This window comes from Schistocerca gregaria, chromosome 2, assembly GCF_023897955.1.
Source record: "Schistocerca gregaria isolate iqSchGreg1 chromosome 2, iqSchGreg1.2, whole genome shotgun sequence".
Lineage (NCBI taxonomy): Eukaryota > Metazoa > Arthropoda > Insecta > Orthoptera > Acrididae > Schistocerca > Schistocerca gregaria.
The window spans coordinates 475,812,536-475,840,510 of NC_064921.1; the positions used below are offsets into that span (position 1 = coordinate 475,812,536).

Genomic DNA, 27,975 nt, shown 5'->3' on the forward strand with positions numbered 1-27,975 from the left:
TTTGTGACCCCCCCCCCTCCCCCTTTCTCCCTTTCTAGGCCCCCCCCCCCCCACACACACACACTATGGCTACTGTGTTGGCTTTTGGGGATATTACTATATTACTTTTGCCAGCCCCTCGCCCTCCCCCCTCTCCCCCATTAATCACGGACCTTGCCATTCATGGCGAGGCTTGCATGTCTCAATGATACAGATAGCCGTACCATAGGTGCTTCTGCAATGGGGAGGCATCTGTTGAAAGGCCAGACGAACATGTGATTCCCGAAGAGGGCCAGCAGCCTTTTCAGTAGTTGCAGGGGTCAACAAACAGTCTGGATAATTGACTGATCTGGCCTTGTAACATTAACCAAAATGGCCTTGGTATGCTGGTACTGCAAACAGCTGAAAGCAAGGGGAAATTACATCCATAATTTTTCCTTGAGGCTATGCAGCTTTACTGTATGGTTAAATGATGATGGCGTTCCTTGGGGTAAAATATTCCAGAGGTAAAACAGTCCCCCATTCGGATCTCCAGGTGCGCACTACTCATGAGGACATCATTATCAGGAGAAACAAAACTGGCATTCCACGGATTGCAGTGTGGAATGTAAGATCCCTTAATCAGGCAGGGAGATTAGAAAATTTAATAAGGGAAATGGATAGGTTACAGTTAGATCTAGTGGGAATTAGTGATGTTCAGTGGTAGGAGGAACAAGACTTTTGGTCATGTGAATAGAGTTATAAATACAAAATCAAAAAGGGGTAACACAGGAGTAGGTTTAATAATGAATTATAAACATAGGAGAGTGGGTAAGCTACTATGAACATCACAATGAACACGTTATTGTAGCCAAGATACACACGAAGCCCACACCTACCACAGTAGTACAATTTATATTCCAACTAGCTACGCAGATGACAAAGAGATTGATGAAATGTGTGATGAAATAAAAGAAATTATTCAGATAGTGAAGGGAGACAAAAATTTAATAGTCATGGTTGACTGGAATTCGATAGCAGGAAAAGGAAGAGAAGGAAAAGTAGTAGGTGAATATGGACTGAGGGAATGAGAGAGGAAGCCGCCTGGTAGAATTTTGCACAGAGCATAACGTAATTATATCTAACACTTGGTTCAACAGTCATGAAAGAAGGTTGTAGAAATGGAAGAGGCCTGGAGACACTGGAAGGTTCCAGATAGGTTATATAATGGTAAGACGGAGATTTAAGAACCAATTGTAAGACATTTCCAAGATGTGGACTCTGCCCACAATCTATTGGTTCTGAACTGTAGATTAAAAAAGAAGAAACTACAAAAAGGTGGAAATTTAATGAGATGGTACCTGCATAAACTGAAAGAACCAGAGGTAGTAGAGAGTTTTAGTGAGAGCATTAGGGAACAATTGTCGAGAATGGGGGGGAAGAAATACAGCAGAAGAAGAATGGGTAGCTTTGAGAGATGAAATAGCAAAGGCAGAAGAGTATCAAGTAGTTAAAAATATGAGGGCTAGTAGAAATCCTTGGGTAACAGAAGAGATATTGAATTTAATTGATGAAAGGAGAAAATATAAAAATGCAGTAAATGAAGCAGGCAAAAAGGAATACAAACATCTCAAAATTGAAATCGAAAGGAAGTGCAAAATGGCTGACCAGGGATAGCTACAGGACAAATGTGAGGATGCTGAGGCATATATCACTAGGAGTAAGATAGATAGTGCCTACAGGAAAATTAAAGAGACCTTTGGAGAAAAGCGAACCACCTGTATGAATATCAAGAGCTCAGATGGAAAACCAGTTTTAAGCAAACAAGGGAAAGCAGAGATGTGGAAGTGTCTATAAAAGGGTGATGTACTTAAGGGCAATATTATGGAAACAGAAGAGGATGTAGATGAAGATGAAATGGGAGATATGATGCTGTGTGAAGAGTCTGACAGAGCTCTGAATGACCGAAGTCAAAACAAGGCTCTGGGAGTAGACAACATTCCATTTGAATTACTGATAGCCTCTGGAGAGCCAGCCCTGACAAAACTTTACCATCTGGTGAGCAAGATGTAGGTGACAGGCGCAATACCATCGGACTTCAAGAAGAATACAGTAATTCCACTCCCAAAGAAAGTAGGTGTTGACTGGTGTGAAAATTACCAAACTATCGGTGTTATAAGTCACAGATGCAAAATACTAACACAAATTCTTTACAGATGAATGGAAAAACTGGTAGAAGCCGACCTCGGGGAAGATCAGTTTCGATTCCGTAAAAATGCTGGAACACATGAGGTAATACTGACCATACAACTTCTCTTGGAAAACAGATTAAGGAAAGGAAAACCTATGTTTGTCGCATTTGTAGACTTAGATAAAGCTTTTGACAGTATTGACTGGAATACTCTCTTTCAAATTTTGAAGGTGGAATAGGTCATACAGGGAGCGAACGGCTATTTACAATTTGTACAGAAACCAGATGGCAGTTACAAGAGCTGAGGGGCATGAAAGGGAAGCAGCGGTTGGGAAGGGAGTGAGACAAGGTTTTAGCCTGTCCCTGATGTTATTCAATCTATATATTGAGCAAGCAGTAAAGGAAACAAATGAAAAATTTGGAGTTGGAATTAAAATCCATGGAGAAGAAATAAAAACTTTGATGTTTGCCGGTGATACTTTAATTCTGCCAGAGACAGCAAAGGACCTGGAAGAGCAGTTGGACGGGATGGCCAGTATCTTTAAAGGAGGATATGAGATGAACATCAACAAAAGCAAAACAAGGATAATGGAATGTAATCAGGTGATACTGAGGGAATCAGATTTGGAAATGAGACACTTACAGTAGTTGATGAGTTTTGCTATTTGGGGAGGATATAAAATGTAGACTGTCAATGGCAAGCAAAGTATTTCTGAAGAAGAGGAATTTGTTAACATCGAGTATAGGTTTAAGTTTTAGGAAGTCTTTTCTGAAAGTTTTTGTGTGGAGTGTAGTGATGTATGGAAGTGAAACATGGACAATAAATAGTTTAGACTAGAAGAAAATAGAAGCTTTCGAAATGTGGTGCTACAGAAGACTGCTGAAGATTAGATGGGTAGATCACTTAACTAATGAGGTGGTACTGAATAGAAATGGAGAGAAGAGGAATTTGTGGCACAACTTGACTAGAAGAAGGGATCGGTTGGCAGGACATGGGCTCACCAATTTAGTACTGGAGGGAAGCATGGATGGTAAAAATCATAGAGGGAGAGCAAGAGATGACTACTTAAGCAGATTCAGAAGAATCTATGTTACAGTAGGTACTTGGAGATGAAGAAGCTTGCACAGGATAGAGTAGCATGGAGAGCTGCATCAAACCAGTCTCTGGACTGAAGACTACAAGAACAACAAAAACTACTACTTTTGCCAGAAAGAAAGACACAAAAGGTGGAATGTACACTGCATAGGGTGACCTCCCCATATGAACCACACTTTGAGGAGGAATGGTAGGTCTAAACCAACAATGCGAATTATGTAGTTAAGGATGAAAAGTTGTTTAAAGTGCTGGATTAGGGGAAAAAAACAAAAAACCGTGTGTCCAAAATCATAAACCAAATCCAAGTGTGATTGGAGCAGGGTCATCCAAACAACAACACATGTCAAAGCTGGTACATCATGACAGAACAAGTAAGGATGGTCGCTGCATGACACAGCCATGAATGAGATGTCGGCGTAGACAAGCCCTCAAGAGGTTCCATTTGTCGCTGCTGCTGAAAGAGTACTTACGTCAGAGCACAGTGCTGCTCAGCACACTCTGTAATCATCGTTTAAATAACAGCATTGTCTTACACCAGATCCAGCAGTATGAGTTGTATTAGAACCCACAACTATGTAAGTTCATGATGTGAGGTTATCATTCTGTATTGTGTTACGTGATGAAGAGTTGAGTGACTGTAACAAATACATAGATATTCCTGTGGACCTGGATTGTTTTGTTTTCAATTTAAGTTCAGATTGTTCAAGTTTTAATAAAATGATTTAATACATTGTGTGTGTTGTATCTGCTCAACCTCCTCCAGAAGTACATCAATGCTTGCTAGGATCCACTAACATGCAGACACAAATATCTCAGGTGTTTCTTCAACGAAAACTACAGTTGACACTAAGAAGGTAATCCAATGGAAAGGCAGTGGAGAAAAAAAAAATTGTAGAAGGATGGACTTACAGCACGAAAAAAGCAGCAGCACTACAAGGGCCAGGGCCCTGTGTTGGACAAGCACATACTCACAAGTGAGAGGTGACCCAATTTAGTTATATCAGAGGTGCACACATTTTAAGCTATAGAAAATCTGTTCGCATTTGTGTAAACAGTATGAATTGGCAACTACTGAACTAATTAAGCTGGATGCCCAAAAGAAGTTCATCATACTGTGTGTATACAACTCACTCAATTGTAATGTGGGCACTTTCTTCAATAAATTAACTGCAGTCCAGGAAAGGCCTCAGCCCCCTAATGTAATATGACATGTGGAGACATGAATATTAACAAGGCATTGAGGGCAAAATTAGTAATAATCTTATAAAAAAACTTGAACACTTTTAGCATGTTAGAAATGGCAAATTTAGTGAATGATTTTTTCTCTGCAGAAAAGTTGCAACAAACTCTTCCTACTACACGTGCACTACCCACAATGACTTACAGAGTGCTCACAATGTTGATTCCCACCCCACAGAGATTAACCAGGAAGCCAGTATGGAAATTAAAAAATAAGAAGTCAGTAGGTACGAATCAAGTTCCCGTCTCTGTTCTGAAGATATGCACAGACAGCATACAAGCCCCATAACATGCATGATCAATGAATTTTTTTAGTTCAGAAGTGGAATAGAAGGAGCACAATATCAGCCATTAGCGTTGCCAAAAGTGGTACTTGAAGCTCTTGACAAGTGTGAATGTGTTACAGACATATTCTTAGACTTGGCCAAGGCTTTGGATGCTGTTGACTGTGAAATACTATAAAAAAAGCAAGGTGTGTGAGGAATAGCAAATTAGTGGTTCAGTCTTTCCTGACGCTTTCTATGTGGGAATGACCAGCAACAAACTGTCCACTCGCATGAATGGACACAGGCAGACAGTGTTTGTTGGTAATGAGGATCACCCTGTGGCTAAACATGCCTTGGTGCACAGCCAGCACATCTTGGCACAGTGTTACACCGTCCGAGTTATCTGGATACTTCCCACCAACACCAACCTATCCGAACTCCGGAGATGGGAACTCGCCCTTCAGTATATCCTCTCTTCTCGATATCCGCCAGGCCTCAACCTCCGCTAATTTCAAGTTGCCGCTGCTCACACCTCACCTGTCTTTCAACAACTTCTTTGCCTCTGTACTTCCGCCTCGACTGACATCTCTGCCCTTACTCTTTGCCTTTAAATATGTCTGATTGTGTCTGTGTATGTGCGGATGGATATGTGTGTGTGTGCGCGCGCGAGTGTACACCTGTCCTTTTTTCCCCTAAGGGAAGTCTTTCCGCTCCCGGGATTGGAATGACTCCTTACCCTCTCCCTTAAAACCCACATCCTTTCGTCTTTCCTTTTCCTTCCCTCTTTCCTGAAGAAGCAACCATCGGTTGCGAAAGCTAGTAATTCTGTGTGTGTGTGTGTGTGTGTGTGTGTGTGTGTGTGTGTGTGTGTGTGTGTGTGTGTGTGTGTGTTTTGTTCATTGTGCCTGTCTGCCGGCACTTTCCCGCTTGGTAAGTCTTGGAATCTTTGTTTTTAATATATTTTTCCGATGTGGAAATCAATGACTTTTCGGGCAGTTGAAGATACGGAGAAAGACAACAATACTATAATCACTGGTAAAATAGCAGAACTCCTATTACAGAAAGCAAATGAATTCACCAAACGAGAGGGCAGAATGTAATAAATTTACACTGGATATAAAGGAAACAACAGTGTGCACAGAGAAAACAACTGCGTTGTATTAAACACAGATGATAAATCTATAGATTGTCTGACTAACGCAAAGTAGTTAAGGATGAATAACATTTAATGAGCATACACAAAGAAATTAGCAAATAAAATATCATCAGCACGTTACACTCTTAAGGTTCTATAAAAAGTTTGTAACAGCACGTGATGGCATACTCATCTTACTCACATTCCATTCATAGCTATGGACTTCCTTTCTGGGGACTGAAGGCATGAAACATGGACACAATTTTTAAGTTGCAGAAAAGGGTTATATGAATAACCAGAAGTAGTAGTACAGCTCATTGTAAAGAACTATTTAAAAAAAACTGGGTATCCTCGAGCAAGAGGCAGTTTGGACCTGCATTTATCAAGGAAAAAACAAACAAAAACTCAAATTGTCATTTTTATGGGGGATTAAGATTATATAACAAATTCTCCAAGGAGTTGAAAGAGATTACTAAACTACATCTGATTAAAAATGCAGCTAAAAATTCTTCGTAACTGATGCACACTACACAAAGATTAAACAATGGAAAATCCTAAATGGAATAACAAACAATATGAGAAGACAGATTGTTCCTCATTACATTGAGGGGCACACAAAAAATTGCTAGTTATTAGCTATCAGAGTTAGACCTTGATCAGACACAGATAAAACAAAACTTGCACATATGCCATCTCATACATATATAGCCATTATCATTTACGGATACTGGCAGTCAAGCCTCCTGGACATGACAGTGGCCATGTGTGCTTGAGATGTGTATGTGTGAGTTTTGTTTTGTCTTTGTCTGGTTAATGACTAAGTCTGACAGCTGACAAATAGGCAGTTGTTTTCAAAGTACCTGTCTGCCACTATGTGGCCTATGTGTTGAGTAGCGATCTATTCTCTCCATACTACAATTAAAGATTACTTTGAGAATTCAGAGTAGTGGTTAATAATGAGAGGGGATAACTACAACATCTTGTCACATTAAAATACATGATCACAACACAATGCTTTGAGAGGAAAATTATATGCTAAGATCTAGAGTGCATGATAGTAATATCTTGTCATTCTCCTGAGCTATACATATTAATCATGGAAGGGGGATGCTGACTCAGTTTTTCAGGTAGACATAGGGGAGAATATGAAGACATACGAGGTCTGTTCAAAGAACCTCGAAACATTTGTAATTTCACGTCAATTGTGTGTATGGGAGCAAAATCAGTTGGCATCACTGCACATGCCTGTGTTCAATGTGTAACTGTCAGAAATTTCATTGTGATAAACCTGTTAATTATTGTTCAGTGTTGTACTGAGTAGAACATTGTGTCGCACAGTTTGTGAATTTCAAGATGGCACAGTTAGAGGAGCAATCCGTCTGCAATAAATTTTCCATGAAACTCAAGGAAACCTTTACCGAGACACACCAAATGATGCAGGGAGCCAATGGCAATGAGTGCTTAAGCCGTACTTGGTGTTATGAATAGTTCACATGGTTCAATAATGGCTGGGTGCAAGTTAAAGTTGACCCTTGTTCAGGACACCCTTCAACATCAACCGATTGTGATCTTGCCAGAAATACCAATGAAACCGTGTGTGCCAGTCAAAGCTGACTGTATCGTGCAAATGATAACAAGACGATCTTTAAGAGAATCGTAACTGGTGATGAGACATGCGTCTACGGTTATGATATCGAGACCTAGGTTCAGACTTCACAACGGGTCAGGAAACATTCTCCAAGATTAAAAAAAAAAGCTCATTAAGTCAGGTCAAATGTCAAAGCCATGCTGATAGTTTTCTTTGTCTTTTAAGGAGTAGTTCATCATGAATTCGTGCCACAGGGACAAGTCGTTGATCGATGGTACTATTGGGATGTGTAGCGACACCTACGAGAAAATGTGAGAAGGAAAGGGCCTGAAATGGGGCGAGACAATTCATGACTCTTGCATCACGATAATGCACCTGCACATTCATCCTTGTTGGTGTATGACTACTGCACGAAAACAAAATCACTGTGCTACCTCAGCTTCACATTCTCCAGACCTGGTCCCTGTGGACTTTTTTTTTTTTTTTATTTATGAAGTTGAAAAACCCATTAAAGGGATGAAGGTTGGCAACAATAGATGAGTTAAAAGAAAATTCACAAACTGCATTTTGTGCAGTCCAGCAAGAGACATATCAGGACTGCTTATGGAAATGGTGTTGGGAGTGGTGTATTGATTGTGGAGGAGAGTATTTCAAAGGAGACAACACACAATAGTAAAAGATAAGTGTACAAAAAATTTGTGGACAAAGTTTCGGAATTTTTTGCACAGACCTCATACATGGAGTATAGTTGCACGTTTTGGGCTTGGAGACACTTTTCTGAACACATTGAAGTTAGTGCAAGTGGTGTAGCCACATGTTCTTGGTGTCCTTAGTGTGTGCAGCAATGAAGTGCAAAACAGTGTTTCATATCATAAGTTATTTGGTGCAAATCAAAGAACATTGTAGAACAGGCACCAACCAAATGTGACACTGACCAACATATTCAGGAGGATGGGATTTCCTCTGTCCAGCCATCTTGGTTTATGTTTTCCTATACCATTTCAGGCAAATGCCAGGATGGTTCCTTTAACAAGGCTCTCTCTCTCTCTCTCTCTCTCTCTCTCTCTCTCTCTCTGTGTGTGTGTGTGTGTGTGTGTGTGTGTGTGTGTGTGTGTGTGTGTGTGTGTGTGTGTGTGTGTGTGTGTGTGTGTATTTTGAGATATTTATTTTAATTACATTATGATGACAAATCCTACATCATTGCCAAATGATCTCTGAATGAATAGATCAAATCAAATCACATTAAGTTTAGTCTTTACTGTAAATTTGAGAATGATCAACACAATACAAACATACATGACAAAACAGTGTTAAATTTACAACATAGTTTTAAAGCACATTTACAAAACAGTCATCACTGCTAACAATGTTCTAAAAACTTTCCATGGTTATAAGTAAATACATTAAATGTTAATGCATTTTATGATTCACAGCCATATGCATAATGAATTAAACATCTGGACGGACTGCACAATTTTATCATTGTGCTATAATGTGGTCTCCATCAGAAATTGCGAAGTATGCAAGTTCCTCCAAGTCATTGTCAATGGGATATTCCAGGTAAGGAGCCTATAGATTTAAACATTTTTCTGTATTAGTAACAACACAGCAATGTGCAAGAGAAGTATGACAAGTCACTTAGCTCATATGACATGTTACTCATTATGAAATCGCTTTAAAGTCCACAGATACTTCGAGAAGATACTTAAAAATTAAAATTTCAATGTAAGTAAACATTTTTTGTGCAATACATACTTTTTTATTTCTGCAAGACAGCTGAGAAATTTCATTTTCTAATTTAAATAATTTTTGTATCAATCCTTTAAACTTCTGAACTGTCATGTTTCTAGGAACTCTCTTTGTTATAGGTTGGTGTTTACTTTCTGGAACATGGATTTCTACAACTGTCAAAATTTTAAGGAATTTTACTTGAGTTGAGAACACAACAAAGAATTAATGTCCTTATACATTACTGAGAGAAAGACAATTCAATATTTACATGATCTAGAGGTATCCACCTAGGCAAGTAACGGAGGATGGCACACGTAAGAGCATATACAGAGAAACTTGGGTCCAGATTGTTTAACAACTGGCAAAAGCAACATCAAATGTAGCATCACAATAATAGTATGTAAATAATATACCATATTCAGCAATGTATGGTCTTCAGAGAGAAAAACTTCAAATATATACCAGACAGAACAGACTCCATTTTTCAAAATATGCAAGTGAGGTCGTATTTAACCACGAGGGCTTTGGTTCTAATTCAGGATGTCTAAGAAAGTTCTATCACTATTATGTAGTCAGTAGGAGGGGAGGTTGAAGCATTAAGTTTTTGATCACTAGGCACATTAAATCACAAGCCTTTTCACAATGTTTTATAAGAGAAACAGTCATTAAGTATCTCCCTTGGGTGCTGCTCAACAGTTAGGTTATTAGTCATTCACATAAAACACACACACACACACACACACACACACACACACACGCACACACACGCACACACACTCTCCACACTTCAGTATGCCCCATGTCACAATGAATAGATTTTAATTACTGGTGCAACAGAATTTTAAGACGATTAATATTAAAATCTCGATGGGATTAAACACTCTATTAACAGAAGACAACAATGATTATCGAGTGAGGTGGCACAGTGGCTAGCACACTGGACTTGCATTCGAGAGGATGATGGTTCAAACCTGCATCCGACCAGCCTGGTTTAGGTTTTCTGTGATTTCTCTAAATTGCTTCAGGGAAACGCGAGGATGGTTTCTTTGAAAGGGCTCGGCCAGCTTCCTTCCCCATCCTTCCCCAATACAGTGGGACTAACGACCTCGCTGTTTGGTCCCCTCCCTGAATCAACCAACCAACAATGATACATAGAACAGATGCATTGACATGGACTAATTGCAACTTTGGCAATAACTAATTACTGTCAGTTCTTAATCTCAGCATTCTGAACAAAGATAAGTTGAAAGGTTTATGTCTCCCAAACACTAATGATGTTTGGCCCTAAATTAGATGGATAATAATAAACATGTATACTACATAAGCTTCTGTACAGTTCATGACAGAAGGTGTTTTTTGCACCACTATTAATGACGACCTAAACTATTTTATTTGTGTGTGGAATGAGGGATAAAATTTATAATTCTTAGTGCATTCTTCCAATTGGATGAAACAGATTAGCAGATGAACTAGTTGTTGCCCTACAGGCATGATGTGAAGCAAGTTCTTCATTCTGTTAAAATATTCCACCATTATGATAACAAATGCCTCCCCCCATGAACCATGGACCTTGCCGTTGGTGGGGACGCTTGCGTGCTTCAGCGATACAGATAGCCGTACCGTAGGTGCAACCACAACAGAGGGGTATCTGTTGAGAGGCCAGACAAACGTGTGGTTCCTGAAGAGGGGCAGCAGCCTTTTCAGTAGTTGCAAGGGCAACAGACTGGATGATTGACTGATCTGGCCTTGTAACAATAACCAAAATGGCCTTGCTGTGGTGGTACTGCGAACGGCTGAAAGGAAGGGGAAACTACGGCCGTAATTTTTCCCGAGGGCATGCAGCTTTACTGTATGATTAAATGATGACGGCGTCCTCTTGGGTAAAATATTCCGGAGGTAAAATAGTCCCCCATTCGGATCTCCGGGCGGGGACTACTCAAGAGGATGTCGTTATCAGCAGAAAGAAAACTGGCATTCTACGGATCAAAGTGTGGAATGTCAGATCCCTTAATAGGTTAGGAAATTTAAAAAGGGAAATGGATAGGTTACAGTTAGATATAGTGGGAATTAGTGAAGTTCGGTGGCAGGAGGAACAAGACTTCTGGTCAGGTGACTATAGGATTATAAACACAAAATCAAATAGGGGTAATGCAGGAGTAGGTTTAATAATGAATAGGAAAATAGGAATGAGGGTAAGGTACTACAAACAGCATAGTGAACGCATTATTGTGGCCAAGATAGATACGAAGCCCACACCTACTACAGTAGTACACTTTTATATGCCAACTAGCTCTGCAGATGACGAAGAAATTGAAGAAATGTATCATCAAATAAAAGAAATAATTCAGATAGTGAAGGGTGATGAATATTTAATAGTCATGGGTGACTGGAATTCGGTAGTAGGAAAAGGGAGAAGGAAATATACTAGGTGAATATGGACTGGGGCAAAGAAATGAAAGAGGAAGCCGCCTGGTAGAATTTTGCACAGAGCACAACTTAATCACAGCTAACACTTGGTTCAAGAATCATAAAAGAAGGTCGTATACATGGAAGAAACCTGCAGATACTGACAGGTTTCAGATAGATTACATAATGGTAAGATTTAGGAACCAGGTTTTAAATTGTAAGACATTTCCAGAGGCAGGTGTGGACTCTGACCACAATCTATTCGTTATGACCTGTAGATTAAAACTTAAGAAACTGCAAAAAGGTGGGAATTTATGGAGATGGGACCTGGATAAACTAAAAGAACCAGAGATTGTACATAGGTTTAGGGAGAGCATAAGGGAGCAATTGACAGGAATAGGGGAAAGAAATACAATAGAAGAAGAATGGGTAGCTTTGAAGAAGAATGGGTAGCTTTAAGGGATGAAGTAGTGAAGGCAGCAGAGGATCAAGTAGGTAAAAAGACGAGGGCTAGTAGAAATCCTTGGGTAACAAAAGAAATATTGAATTTAATTGATGAAAGGAGAAAATATAAAAATGCAGTAAATGAAGCAGGTAAAAGGGAATACAGATGTCTCAAAAATGAGATCGACAGGAAGTGCAAAATGGCTAAGCAGGTATGGTTAGAAGACAACTGTAAGGATATAGAGGCTTATCTCACTAGGGGTAAGATACATACTGCGTACAGGAAAATTAAAGAGACCTTTGGAGAAAAGAGAAACACTTGTATGAACATCAAGAGCTCAGTTGGAAACCCGGTTCTAAGCAAAGAGGAGATAGCAGAAAGGAGGAAGGAGTATATAGAGGGACTCTACAAGGGCGATGTACTTGAGGACAATATTATGGAAATGGAAGAGGATGTAGATGAAGATGAAATGGGAGATATGATATTGCGTGAAGAATTTGACAGAGCACTGAAAGCCCTGAGTCTAAACAAGGCCCTGGAGTAGACAAGTCACAGCTGCAAAATACTAATGGAATGGATAGTGTCTTGAATGGAGGATATAAGATGAACATGAACAAAAGCAAAACGAGGATAATGGAATGTATTCGAATTAAGTCAGGTGAGGCTGAGGGAATTAGATTAGGAAATGAGACACTTAAAGTAGTAAAGGAGTTTTGCCATTTGGGGAGCAAAATAACTGATGATGGTCGAAGTAGAGAGAATATAAAATGTAGACTGGCAATGGCAAGGAAAGCGTTTCTGAAGAAGAGAAATTTGTTAACATCGAGTATAGATTTAAGTTTCAGGAAGTCATTTCTGAAAGTATTTGTATGGAGTGTAGCCATGTATGGAAGTGAAACACGGAAGATAAATAGTTTGGACAATAAGAGAATAGAAGCTTTTGAAATGTGGTGCTACAGAAGAATGCTGAAGATTAGATGGGTAGATCACATAACTAATGAGGAAGTATTGAATAGGATTGAGGAGAAGAGAAGTTTGTGGCACAACTTGACCAGAAGAAGGGATCGATTGGTAGGACAAGTTCTGAGGCATCAAGGGATCAACAATTTAGTATTGGAGGGCAGTGTGGAGGGTAAAAATCTTAGAGGGAGACCAAGAGGTGACTCCATTAAGCAGATTCAGAAGGATGTAGGTTGCAGTAGGTACTGGGAGATGGAGAAGCTTGCACAGGATAGTGTTGCACGGAGAGCTGCATCAAACCAGTCTCAGGACTGAAGACCACAACAACAACATGACAACAAATCCTACATCAGATAAATAAATAAAAATTTTTATATCACTTGCACAACACACAGGTGGGACAGGCTGCGCGCGCGCGCGCGCACACACACACACACACACACACACACACACACACACACACACACACACACACACACACACACACACACACACACATTATTTATTTTTAATGATTCAGTGAATCTAGTTTTGTGCTACGTACAATAGATATTGGAAACAGTCCTCAAGTACTATAAAGCACTAACAATTATTTTCCAATTAGAAGCAATAGTATGTAGTACTGTATTACTGAGAACATTTCATATTTTTTCTACATCTATATCTACATCCATACTCCTCAAGCCACCTGACTGTGTGTGGCGGAGGATACTTTGAGTACCTCTATCGGTTCTCCCTTCTATTGCAGTCTCATATTGTTCGTGGAAAGAAAGATTGTCGGTATGCCTCTGTGTGGGCTCTAATCTCTCTGATTTTTTCCTCATGGTCTCTTTGCGAGATATACGTAGGAGGGAGCAATATACTGCTTGACTCCTCAGTGAAGGTACATTCTTGAAACTCAACAAAAGCCCATACCGAGCTTCTGAGCTCTCTCTTGCGGAGTCTTCCACTGGAGGTTATCTATCATTTCTGTAATTCTTTCGCGATTACTAAATGATTCTGGAACGAAGTGCACTGCTCCTCGATGGATTTTCTCTATCTCTTTTATCAACCCATCTGGTACGGATCCCACACCGGTGAGCAGTATTCAAGCAGTGGGCGAACAAGTGTATTGTAACCTACTTCTTTTGTTTTCGGACTGCATTGCCTTAGGATTCTTCCAATGAATCTCAGACTGGCATCTGCTTTACCGATGATTAATTTTATGTGGTCATTACATTTTAAATCACACCTACTGCCTACTCCCAGATAATTTATGGAATTAACTGCTTCCAGTTGCTGACCTGCTACATTGTAGCTAACTGATAAAGGATCTTTCTTTCTATGTATTCGCAGCACATTACACTTGTCTACATTGAGATTGAATTGCCATTCCCTACACCATGCGTCAATTTGTTGCAGATCCTCCTGCATTTCAGTACACTATTCCATTGTTACAAGCTCTCGATATACTACAGCATCATCCACAAAAAGCCTCAGTGAACTTCCAATGTTATCCACAAGGCCATTTATATATATTGTAAATAGCAACGGTCCTACGGCACTCTCCTGCGGCACACCTGAAATCACTCTTACTTCGGAAGACTTCTCTCCACTGAGAATGGTATGCTGCTTTCTGTTATTTAGGAACTCTTCAGTCCTATCACACAATTGTTCTGATAGTCCATATGCCCTCACTTTGTTCATTAAACAACAGTGAGGAACTGTATCAAACGCCTTGCAGAAGTCAAGAAGCATGGCATCTACCAGGGAACCCGAGTCTATGGCCCTCCGAGTCTCATGGACGAATAGCGCGAGCTGGGTTACACACGATTGTCTTTTTTGAAACCCGTGCTGATTCCTACAGAGTAGATTTCTAGTCTCCAGAAAAATCATTATACTCGAACATAATGTGTGTTCCAATATTATACAACTGATCGACATTACAGATATAGGTCTGAAAGTGGGGATGAGCTGTGCCCTTTTTCAATCTTTGGGAATGCTATGCTCTTCTAGAGACCTACGGTACACCGCTGCAAGAAGGGGGGCAAGTTCCTTTGCGTACTCTATGTAAAATCGAACTGGTATCCCATCAGGTCCAGCGGCCTTTCCTCTTTTTAGCGATTTTAATTGTTTTTCTATCCCTTTGTAATCTACTTATATATCTACCATTTTGTCATCTGTGCAACAATCTAGAAAAGGACCTACAGTGCAGTCTTCCTCTGTGAAACAGCTTTGGAAAAAGTCTTTTAGTATTTCAGCCTTTATTCTGTCATCCTCTGTTTCAGTACCATTTTGGTCACACAGTGTCTGGACATTTTGTTTTGATCCATCTCCCACTTTGACACAAGACCAAAATTTCTTAGGATCTTCTGCCAAGTCAGTACATAGAACTTTACTTTTGAGTTCACTGAACGCCTCTCGCATAGCCCTCCTCACACTACATTTCGCTTCGTGTAATTTTTTATAGTTTCTATTAATGTAATTTCTAAGGCTTGATGAAAGTTTTGTAAAAAGGATACGAATCAGTTGTGACTTTAATGTATGGGATGTAACTTCAGTTTCTCCATTTTCAGGTGCTCCATATTCTGCCAACAGATTATACAATAATTATTAGGAGAATATGTCATTAAATCTATCCACATAAAATATCATATAATATTAAAACAAATATAATTTAGAAGCATGAATAATACATACTGTCAACTAGGTATTGGTAACGAGGGTGGTGTAGAGTGAATTCATTCAGCTGTTCTTTTTTCTCTGAATTACTTGTCAGAGACAGCCATGAGTGAGCATGACGCTTCATATAGTCATATTCAGCTCCTCTCCTCTCTTCTGGTGTTACTGATATTCCATTCAGAATCTGCAACATGAAAATGGATGGCAAACATTTGGTTATTGCAATTCCCATATTTTGTTTAAAAAATTATGTTCTACACAACCACAATCAATCAATCAACCTAACCGATCACCCACTCACTCATCCTAGCACCCTCCCATTCCGTGCCTTATATTCAGCCAATCAGGACTGGTATGGTACTTCTCCAATTTCATACAGAACCATACATGTTTATGGACTAATTACGAGCAGATCACAATTCTCAAAGACATTTTAAAAATAATGCCAGCTTCCCAATCCCCCGCCTCCCCAGGAGGCACCCATGTACCTGTTCTGTCTGTGTCTAGTGTACACTGCACGGTCAAATGTGACTGTTTATCACAGTGTTTGCACATTATATAACTGAGATGGAACGTAAGAACCAGGTTCCACATAAATGGATGTGGAAAACTGCATAACGACCACATCCAGGAAGGCTAGCACAATGGCCCCAGCAGCTAATCCATAATGTGGATTCGATCTGTGGCTGGCGTGCCTCCCTGTGGCCTGGAAGCAGGTGCTTTAACATGCTCAACAATCCCTACAGACACACAACTGCAATATGAGACGAAAATAAATTTCATCTAACTTTTTCCTCTATGCCTCAAATTCGGAGTGGGCTTTCATATTCTGGTGAAAATACCTTCAACGAAACTGTTAATTTTACAGTGGCAAATTCAGCCACTGTAAGACATAAATACTAGGTACAGATATACAGTAATCGGCTATTATTAATGTGCTGTGAAGATTTAGTTATCAACAGCTGCATCTCTTTTCATTAATGTATACCTTTACTTGTTCTCATCTATGATGGACTAATAAGTGTATAGTGATTGACTGAAACTTAACTGCACTAACAAAAACTATCACTGTACTGCATCATAGTATTTGTGGCTATACCATCTTAATGTAACTTGGTAAATTATAAGGATCATTATTTTGATAATAGGTGCTCCCACATCAGTTCTACTCAATAGCTGCTGTTGATTTCCTATCACTAACTTGACAACAACTTTATTACACTGGTATTTTTCATAAGAACAGTTAACTACAGATGAAACTAATGGGTCTGTCTACAGCACATTATCCCTTGTCACACAGCTTCACAATGATAGCTGCACTACTTGTCAGGTAACTAACAGAAATTTTCAACCCCTGTATCTGTAAACACAGATAATCTGAAAAAAAAAGGAGTTACTAATAAATAATTAGGTATGTCTTTAATTTTCTTTTGAACTATTTTGGGATTCCCATTTCCTTACTTTATGTTAGACTAGCTGTTACCCATGGCTGTGTTTGCATATTGGCAGCTTTGTTATGATAAGTTATGGTCAGTAAGTAAGCTGCTGTACATGCAATGACATCAGCTACCCTAATGTGTCTGCCTGTTTGGGACAGCATAGCATATGAAGTGCTTTCAACTCTCACTCCTCCCAAGTTGTCCCAACGCATGGTGCACTGGCATGCGTAGCGTCACTGCCGAGCAGTGCATACAGAGGGGTATGGGCAGGAGTGCATATCTGTGCATCATGCTCTTGAAATAGTGTGAGGGTATGGACTAAACACATTGAAAGATTGTATAAGCACTGTATTCATGATTTTGAATCTTATCAAATAGCAAGTATTGACCAATAAAATCATTTTCACAAATATCAAGAAGTTCAAGAGTAAATATTATTCCCTAATTTGCATAACATTTTTTCAAATCAATAAGTACCTTTCCTGCACACTCTCTAAAGTAGTCTATGTTCTTCTTCAGGGTTCAAGCCATACTGTTACCAAATTTCATCGAAAGAATTCAGGGGGGTTAGTAACAATAAATTTAAGCGTCATGCATAATGTGCCAGTTTTTCACACATCTCATTGTTTATGATGCCATATATACTGAACCATTTGTTGTACAATGATATAACTTTGCAGCTACATTCAGTGGTATGTGTGAACACTGTCAGCAAAATGTGTCATGAATAAGTAATATAGCCTACACTACTACTTCATCCCTGTCACCACACCTCTGATACCTAGGTTCTTATTGCCACAGTGATTCTTTCCAGAATCAAGACAAAGTTTGGCTGAAATCAAACCAGTGCTCCAAAAGGAGATGTGGAACGTACATACATACATTTTTGCAATATGCATGGGTATCTTTTGTTTCCCATCATGCAGTTTTGATACAGTGCCCCTAACTATGCTTACATAATCTGCAAAAACCTTGTGAAAATTCATCTAGTAATTTAGAATAAAAGCGTGTCCAAAAACAAACAGGCAGGCAGGCAGGCAGACAGATACACAGTTTTTCAGATTTATTATTAGTATAGATGGGAGCTTGTTGGACCAGAGTATGTAACTTCACTTTCAACCTACAACAAAGAGGCAAACACTACATGAATATTATATTTGTGTCTTGTATTCCAATTCTGTAGATCACAGTTAAACTGAAACATATCTTTATCATTGACTATACAAAGCATTTAAGAGTAAATGTATTTGAAAGTTTGTGTAAGAATTAAAGATCTTTAAATAGGCTACTGCAAAATGTGCAGTAATCTACTTTGCACAATATTTTTACTGGTCACTTCTACTGAATAAATAATGTATTTTATTTAGGTGCCTTGCTTCAGAAGATAATTATATAACACAACAGAGAGTAGAAATATGCAAAATTGGCCAATTCTCAAAATTTTAGATAATAGATGCTTCTTGGGAAAAAACATGCTGAAATGAAGTTTTTGATTAGTTTCTTTGTGTGTAGACTCAATTTTAATTTTTTATCCAGCTGAGCCTCAAGTAATTTTAAATACACAAATAAACTGTCCCCCCCCCCCCCCCCCACATGAACCATGGACCTTGCCTTTGGTGGGGAGGCTTGAGTGCCTCAGCGATACATATAGCCGTACCGTAGGTGCAACCACAATGGATGAGTATCTGTTGAGAGGCCAGACAAACGTGTGGTTCTTGAAGAGGGGCAGCTGTCTTTTCAGTAGTTGCAGGGGCAACAGTCTGGATGATTGACTGATCTGACCTTTTAACACTAACCAAAACAGCCTTGCTGTGCTGGTACTGCGAACGGCTGAAAGCAAGGGGAAACTACAGCCGTAATTTTTCCCGAGGGCATGCAGCTTTACTGTATGGTTAAATGATGATAGCGTCCTCTTGGGTAAAATATTCTGGAGGTAAAATAGTCCCCCATTCAGATCTCCGGGCGGGGACTACTCAAGTGGACGTTGTTATCAGGAGAAAGGAAACTGGCGTTCTACAGATCGGAGCGTGGAATGTCAGATCCGTTAATTGGGCAGGTCGGATAGAAAATTTAAAAAGGGAAATGGATAGGTTAAAGTTAGATATAGTGGGAATTAGTGAAGTTTGGTGGCAGGAGGAACAAGACTTCTGGTCAGGTGAATACAGGGTTCTAATACAAAATCAAATACGGGTAATGTAGGAGTAGTAAAGAAAATAGAAATAAACTTCCGCATGTGAAAAATATATTAAAAACAAAGATTCCAAGACTTACCAAGTGGGAAAGCGCCGGTAGATAGGCACAATAAATAAAACGCACAAACACACACACAGAATTTCGAGCTTTCGCAACCGGCGGCTGCTTCGTCAGGAAAGAGGGAAGGAAAAGGAAAGATGAAAGGATGTGGGTTTTAAGGGAGAGGGTAAGGAGTCATTCCAATCCGGGAGCGGAAAGACTTACCTTAGGGGGAAAAAAGGATAGGTATATAATCGCGCGCGCGCGCGCATACACACACACACACACACACACACACACACACACACACACACACACACACACACACAAGGAGACACATTTAAAGGCGAAGAGTATGGGCAGAGATGTAAGTCGAGGCGGAAGTGTGGAGGCAAAGATGATGTTGAATGACAGGTGAGGTATGAGTGGCGGCAACTTGAAATTAGCGGAGATTGAGGCCTGGTGGATAACGAGAAGAGAGGATATATTGAAGGGCAAGTTCCCATCTCCGGAGTTCGGAGAGGTTGGTGTTGGTGGGAAGTATCCAGATAACTCTGACGGTGTAACACTGTGCCAAGATGTGCTGGCCGTGCACCAAGGCATGTTTAGCCACAGGGTGATCCTCATTACCAACAAACACTGTCTGCCTGTGTCCATACATGCGAATGGACAGTTTGTTGCTGGTCATTCCCACATAGAAAGCATCACAGTGTAGGCAGGTCAGTTGGTAAATCACGTCGGTGCTTTCACACATAGCTCTGCCTTTGATCGTGTACACCTTCCGGGTTACAGGACTGGAGTAGGTGGTGGTGGGAGGGTGCATAGGACAGGTTTTACACCGGGGGCGGTTGCAAGGGTAGGAGCCAGAGGGTAGGGAAGGTGGTTTGGGGATTTCATAGGGATGAACCAAGAGGTTACGAAGGTTAGGTGGACGGCGGAATGACACTCTTGGTGGAATGGGGAGGATTTCATGAAGGATGGATCTCATTTCGGGGCAGGATTTTAGGAAGTTGTGTCCCTGCTGGAGAGCCACATTCAGAGTCTGATCCAGTCCCGGGAAGTATCCTGTCACAAGTGGGGCACTTTTGGGGTTCTTCTGTGAGAGGTTCTGGGTTTGAGGGGATGAGGAAGTGGCTCTGGTTATCTGCTTCTGTACCAGGTCGGGAGGGTAGTTGCGGGATGCGAAAGCTGTTTTCAGGTTGTTGGTGTAATGGTCCAGGGATTTAGGACTGGAGCAGATTTGTTTGCCACGAAGGCCCAGGCTATAGGGAAGGGACCGTTTGATATGGAATGGGTGGCAGCTGTCATAATGGAGGTACTATTGCTTGTTGGTGGGTTCGATGTGGATGGATGTGTGAAGGTGGCCACCACCCATTCCATATCAAACGGTCCCTTCCCTATAGCCTGGGCCTTCGAGGCAAACGAATCTGCTCCAGTCCTGAATCCCTGGACCATTAGACCAACAACCTGAAAACAGCTTTTGCATCTCACAACTACCCTCCTGACCTCTAGCATTTGTAGACTTAGAGAAAGCTTTTGACAAGGTTGTCTGAAATACTCTCTTTCAAATTCTAAAGCTGGCAGAGGTAAAATACAGGGAGCAAAAGGCCATTTACAATTTGTACAGAAACCAGATGGCAGTTGTAAGAGTCGAGGGACATGAAAGGAAAGCAATGGTTGGGAAGGGAGTGAGACAGGGTTGTAGCCTCTCCCCGATGTTATTCAATCTGTATATTTAGCAAGCAGTGAATGAAACAAAAGAAAAGTTCAGAGTAGGCATTAAAATCCATGGAGAAGAAATAAAAATGTTGAGGTTCACCAATGACATTGTAATTCTGTCAGAGACAGCAAAGGACTTGGAAGAGCAGTTGAACGGAATGGACAATGTCTTGAAAGGAGGATATAAGATGAACATCAACAAAAGCAATACGAGGATAATAGAATGTAATCGAATTAAGTCGGGTGATGCTGAGGGAATCAGATTGGAAGATGAGACATTTAAAGTAGTAAAGGAGTTTTGCTATTTGGGGAGAAAATGATGGTCAAAGTAGAGAGGATATAAAATGTGGACAGGCAATAGCAAGGAAAGCATTTCTGAAGAAGAGACATTTGGTAACATCGAGTATAGATTTAAGTGTTAGGAAGTCTTTTCTGAAAGTATTTGTGTGGAGTGTAGCCATGTATGGAAGTGAAATATGAATGATGAACAGTTTGGACAAGAAGAGAATAGAAGCTTTCAAAATGTAGTGCTACAGAAAAATGCTGAAGATTAGATGGGTAGATTACATAACTAATGAGGAGGTATTGAATAGAACTGAGGAGAAGTGGAGTTTGTGGCACAACTTGACAAGAAGAAGGGACCGGTTGGTAGAACATGTTCTGAGGTATCAAGGGCTCACAAATTTAGCATTGGAGGGCAGCATGGAGGGTAAAAATCATAGAGGGAGATCAAGAGATGAATACACTAAGCAGATTCAGAAGGATGTAGGCTGAAGTAGGTACTGGGAGATGAAGAAACTTGCACAGGATAGGGTAGCATGGAGAGCTGCATCAAACCAGTCTCAGTCTCACAACAACAACAACAACAACAAATCTGTAATCAGGGGATTACAATACCACAGAATAACTAAAGACAAATTTATATAAAGTCCAGAATAAGTCTAGACTGAAAGTTACTTGCATTTACCAAAAAGTACTGCAATATTTTAAGGAAAATCATTAAATTGTACAGAAACATGCACAAAAAAATTACTAAGACTATATGAAATGGATCACAGGACAAACAGTTAGTGTACAAGATACTGCAACAATTAAACTAAAGGAAAATGATGTGGCTGAATATTTCAGAAGTTGCAAGTGTTAACTATCAGTTTCTAAATGTAGCAGCAAAAATATGGTTAAATGGTTCAGTTGAAGAAATAAGAGCATATATTAAAAATTGTCATTCCACAAAACTTTAATCAACTAGAAGCGACTCCAACCTCCTTCACTGAAACTAATAGAATTCAAAAATATCTAAGAAACGAAAGCATGAATGGTGTTGGAGTTTCAAACAGAATGCTGGAACTTTGTTTTAACTTAATAAATATTGTCCTCAGTGATGTATGTGATCCAGTAGGAAATTTTCCCAGACACACAATAAAATTTTTATCTGTGGAACTTCTTTATAAGAAAAGTAACAAAAACTTAAATGAGTATCATCTAATTTTCTAACAGATATCTTTTTCCAAAATATTTGACAAAGTAATGTACTCCAGAATACTCTCACATTTAATTGGTAACAATTTACTTAGCACATTGCAGTTTGCATTCAAGAAGGATTACTCAACTGAGAATTCTACTTATAAATTCAGTCGCCAAATATTACAGGCCTTAAACAATAAAATACAGCCACATGGTATTTTCTGTGATCATTCCAAGGGTTTGATTGCATACGTCATGTTACTCTCCTACAAAAACTTGGGTTTTATGGAACTGATGTCTTTAACCTTGACTGGTTTCAATAATATTTAACAAACTGAACACAAAATGTTTACTGGGTAATTCAAATAATGCTACAAGGAGAAGAAATTTCAGTGACTGGGGAGAAATCATGAACGGAGTCAAGTTTCAATTTTGTGTCCACTCTTATTCTTCATATACAGGGTGGTCCGTTGATAGTGATCGGCTCAAATATCTCACAAAATAAGTATCAAACAAAAAAACTACAAACAATGAAACTCATCTACCTAGAAGGGGCAAATCAGATGGCACTATGGTTGGCCCGCTAGATGGCACTGCCATAGGTCAAACGGATATCAACTGCGTTTTTTAAAAATAGGAACCACCATTTTTTATTACATATTCATGTAGTATGTAAAGAAACATGAAGGTTTAGTTGGACCACATTTTTCGCTTTGTGATAGATGGCGCTGTAATAGTCACGAACGTGTAAGTATGGTATCATGTAACATTCTGCCAGTGCGGACGGTATTTGCTTCGTGATACATTACCCATGTTAAAATGGACAGTTTACCAATTGTGGAAAAGGTCGATATCATGTTGATGTAGGACTATTGTGATCAAAATGCTGAACGGCCGTGTGTTATGTATGCTGCTCGGTACCCTGGATGACATCATCCAAGTGTCCGGACCGTTCGCCAGATAGTTACGTTATTTAAGGAAACAGGAAGTGTTCAGCCACAAGTGAAACAACAGTCATGACCTGCAACAAATGATGATGATGCCGAAGTATGTGTTTTAGCTCCTGTCACGGCTAATCCGCACGTCAGTAGCAGACAAATTGCACGAGAGTCGGGAATCTCAAAAACATCTATGTTGAGAATGTTACATCAACTTCGATTGCACCCATACCATACTTCTAGGCTACAGGAATTGCATGGCGACGACTCTGAACGTTGTGTACAGTTCTGCCACTGGGTACAAGAGAAATTACGAGACGATGACACATTTCTTGCACACATTCTATTTAGCGACGAAGCGTCATTCACCAACAGTGGTAACGTAAACCGGCATAATATTCACTATTGGGCAATGGAAAATCCACGATGGCTGCAACAAGTGGGACATCAGGGACCTTGGAGGGTTAATGTATGGTGTGGCATTATGGGAGGAAGGACAATTGGGTCCCATTTTATCGATGGCAATCTAAATGGTGCAATGTATGCCGATTTCCTACGTAATGTTCTACCGATGTTACTACAAGATGTTTCACTGCACGACAGAAAGGAGATGTCCGGCACATAGCTCACGTGTGGTTGAAGCAGTACTGAATAGCATATTTCTTGACAGGTTGATTGGTTATCGAAGCACCATACCATGGCCTGCATGTTCACCAGATCTGACGTTCCCGAATTTCTTTCTCAAGGGAAAGTTGAAGGATATTTGCTATTGTGATCCACCGACAACACCTGACAACATGCGACAGCGCACTGTCAATGCATGTGCGAAAATTACGGGAGGCGAACTACTCGCTGTTGAGAGGAATGTCGTTACATGTATTGCCAAATGCATTGAGGTTGACGGACATCATTTTCAGCATTTATTGCATTAATGTGGTATTTACAGGTAATCACACTGTAACACCATGCATTCTCAGAAATGATCAGTTCACAAAGGTACAACCGAAACAAAATGTTCAAACATACCTACACTCTGTATTTTAATTTAAAAAACCTACCTGTTACCAACTGTTCGTCTAAAATTGTGAGCCATATGTTTGTGACTATTACAGTGCCATCTATCACAAAGCGAAAAAAGTGGTCCAACTAAAACATTCATATTTCTTTACATACTACACGAATATGTAATAAAAATTGGGGGTTCCTACTTTTAAAAAAATGCACTTGATATGTGTTTGACCTATGGCAGCACCATCTAGTGGACCAACTATAGCGCCATCTGGTTTCCCCCTTCAAGCTAGACAAGTTTTGTTCTTTGTAGTTTTTTCGTTTGACGTTTATTTCGTGAGATATTTGGCCTGGTCACAATCAATGGACCACCCTGTATGTGAATGATCTTCCACTTCACATCAATCAAGCAGAATTCGTAATTTTTACAGACATGAATAGTGTCATCATAAATCTCATTAGAGAGGAGCAACAAAAGAGACTGTTAAAAACACACTATACTTGGTCCTGTACAACAAATAGGGTCTTACCAACCACTGACGCAGCATCTGTGCAGGAATCAGTAAATAGGGCTCCAAATTTTTGGCTGTACATATTGATGAAAATTTCAACTGTACAAAACATATCACACCAATATCACATCACTGAGATGCTCAAATAATTAAGTTCAGTTATTTTTACTCTCTGAATATTTCCATTCTATAATAAGTAACTTATGTAATAATTTTCTGGGGTACCTCATTCATTAGTAAGAAAGCACTGACTACACAGGAGTGAACAGTAAGAGTAATATACAGTATTCACCAGCAATCATCATGCAGGTACCCCTTCAGAGTTAGAAATTTAGACGCATTACGCAACACATATGTACGCTAATAAAATTCATCGTAAATAATCTTTCACAATTTGAGAAGAACAATGAAGTCCATTCCTACGACAACTGGAGGAGATAATGACATTTATGATCCATTATTCACACATCGAGTGCCATGTGGCCGCTGGCTGCTACAGCAGGTGGCTCTGCTGTGCAGCCACCCACCTCATGGCCATCAACTTGTTAAAGCTGCAAATGGCTCAAAAATTAATTCAATACGCACTAAAAAAAATTTCATTATTTCCCCAATAAAATAAATTGTATGACAGGTAGAAATGCAAGTTTTTATTCTACTTCTCCATTTTATTAATCTATGACATCCTTCATTTCTAATATTTTTACGATTGTCACAGCCGAATTTAATTATTAGTTGCATTTGGTCCTTACCAAATAGTTTTCCAACTTTTTCCCCACAAGAATATACAATTGACAAACATGCTGTCTCACCAATGTCTACTACTGCTATCATTATTGCTATCATATTCAAAATTTACAACGAAAGATATGTTCTATGATTTTTCTCCTGCTTCTAAACTAAAATTATAGTTGTATGTTATTTGAGGTATCATCTGTTGTGCTTAAACAATGCTATTAATGTTTCGAAACAACATTATGTGGAACAGATAACACATTCAAACGTATTTTGAATATTGCAATAGAAGCATCTGAGGTGCAAATACAACTCTCCGCAAAACTCAAACAATGGAAAATCCAGGATGGAATGTAACAATATTTTGAAAAGGAAAGTTGCTACTCACCACACAACAGAGATGCTCGGTCGCAGATAGGCACAACAAAAAGACTGTCACAAATAAAGCCTTCAGCCAGTAAGGCCTTCAACAACAGACATAGGCACACACACATCCACGCACGGAAACAACACGTTTTGTGTGTGTAAGCGCGTGCTTGCATATGCATGTATGTCTGTAATCTATGGTTGATGAAGGCCTTACTGGCCAAAAACTTTATTTGTGACAGGCTTTTTGTTGTGCCTATCTGTGACAGGCTTTTTGTTGTGCCTATCTGCTACTCAGCATCTCTGTTATATAGTGGGTAGCAACTTTCCTTTTTATAATATTGTTCTCCCCAGAAGATTTGCCAAATTTGTGATTGTAGATAGGTTTTGAAAGTAGCAACCTTGTTAACAGAATGGTTTGACTTTTTAAGTGTGAAGGTGCTGCTTGGCAAATGACAGTAGTCACTTTATCGACACAATGTTTGTCTGAGAAAAATGGAACCTTACAATATATTGTTGGTTTAAGTACCAACGGTTTCATTTTGTTCCCTTCGTGGACTTTCCTCTTAATGAGAAAATCCATTCTTGCGCAAATCACGCTGTCAGTACATTGCTGATGCTGCTTCTCCTTACAAGTGCCAATGTTCCACAGCATTACTATTTCAATTTAGTCAGTAACACTTACTTACGATTATATGTTTTTCCCTTTTCTTTTTTTTTTTTTAGTAGTTTGTTTTTGTGCAACATAATAAATGGTATTTTTAGGCCAAGGATGGAATAACAACAATATGAGAAGGACAGATTGCTGATCACCACATACAGGAGGTGTGGAATCACAGACTCCAATGAAATGACTATTGAACCTTTAACATTCAGACAAAAACATCCTCCTCCAGAAGCAGAAGAAACACACACACACACACACACACACACACACACACACACACACACAGCCACACACAAATAGCTACTGTTTATGGCCACTGTCATAATAGACATTAGCTGTGTGTGTGCGTGCACACACAAGAGAGAGAGAGATCTTTTGTTTGAAGAAGGGGGTTTCTGTCTGAAAGCTAAAAGTTTAGCACTCCATGTCTCCCCTATGTGGTGAGTAGCAATCTATCTTTTCATACTTTGTGTGGCAGATAGCATACTCTTAGAGCATGTAAAATAATCTCCAGTCTTATCAAACTTAAAATATAAATGTATTAAAAACAAAGATTCCAAGACTTACCAATTGGGAAAGTGCCGGCAGACAGGCACAATGAACAAAATACACAAACACACACACAGAATTACTAGCTTTCGCAACCGATGGTTGCTTCTTCAGGAAAGAGGGAAGGAGAGGGAAAGACTAAAGGATGTGGGTTTTAAGGGAGAGGGTAAGGAGTCATTCCAATCCCGGGAGCGGAAAGACTTCCCTTAGGGGGAAAAAGGACAGATGTACACTCGCACACACACACACACACACACACACACACACACACACACACACACACACAAGCAGACATATTTAAAGGCAAAGAGTAATATAAATGTTTACCAGTGATTACACTATCATCACACAACCTGTGCTAGAGAGCAATAGTTGTCACGCATGAGAGGACCTACTACTCTTTCTACTCCTACGTGACGTCTGTGTCTATAGTATCAACATTGAAGATATGAAACTTCACCTGCATTGTTTGCAAAGCTACCATTTTGAAGATCCATTAGAATATGAAATATGGCAGAGCAAAAGAGAGAGCTTTCCAAATTTATTAACATTCAACTTATGGAATTGATTAAGGACTCATACCTTTAAATTGCCAATTCTGGCTATTATGAGCTGAAAGCATGTTTCCACAGTTTCGTGCTGTAAAGCCGGGTTGTATCTGTCTCGCGTGTGT

General features: G+C 39.6%; 1 protein-coding gene across 1 annotated transcript in view; it reads right to left on the reverse strand.

Annotated features, from left to right (window-relative positions):
- Positions 1 to 8,710: 8,710 nt before the first annotated feature.
- Positions 8,711 to 27,975, reverse strand: part of LOC126335845 (tubulin-specific chaperone E) — a 64,288-nt gene continuing 45,023 nt past the window's right edge. The window contains 5 exon segments of the mRNA XM_049999315.1: positions 8,711 to 9,042; positions 9,229 to 9,377; positions 15,517 to 15,582; positions 15,695 to 15,860; positions 27,885 to 27,965. Coding sequence (XP_049855272.1) covers positions 8,953 to 9,042; positions 9,229 to 9,377; positions 15,517 to 15,582; positions 15,695 to 15,860; positions 27,885 to 27,965 — 552 coding nt within the window. The 3' untranslated portion in view covers positions 8,711 to 8,952.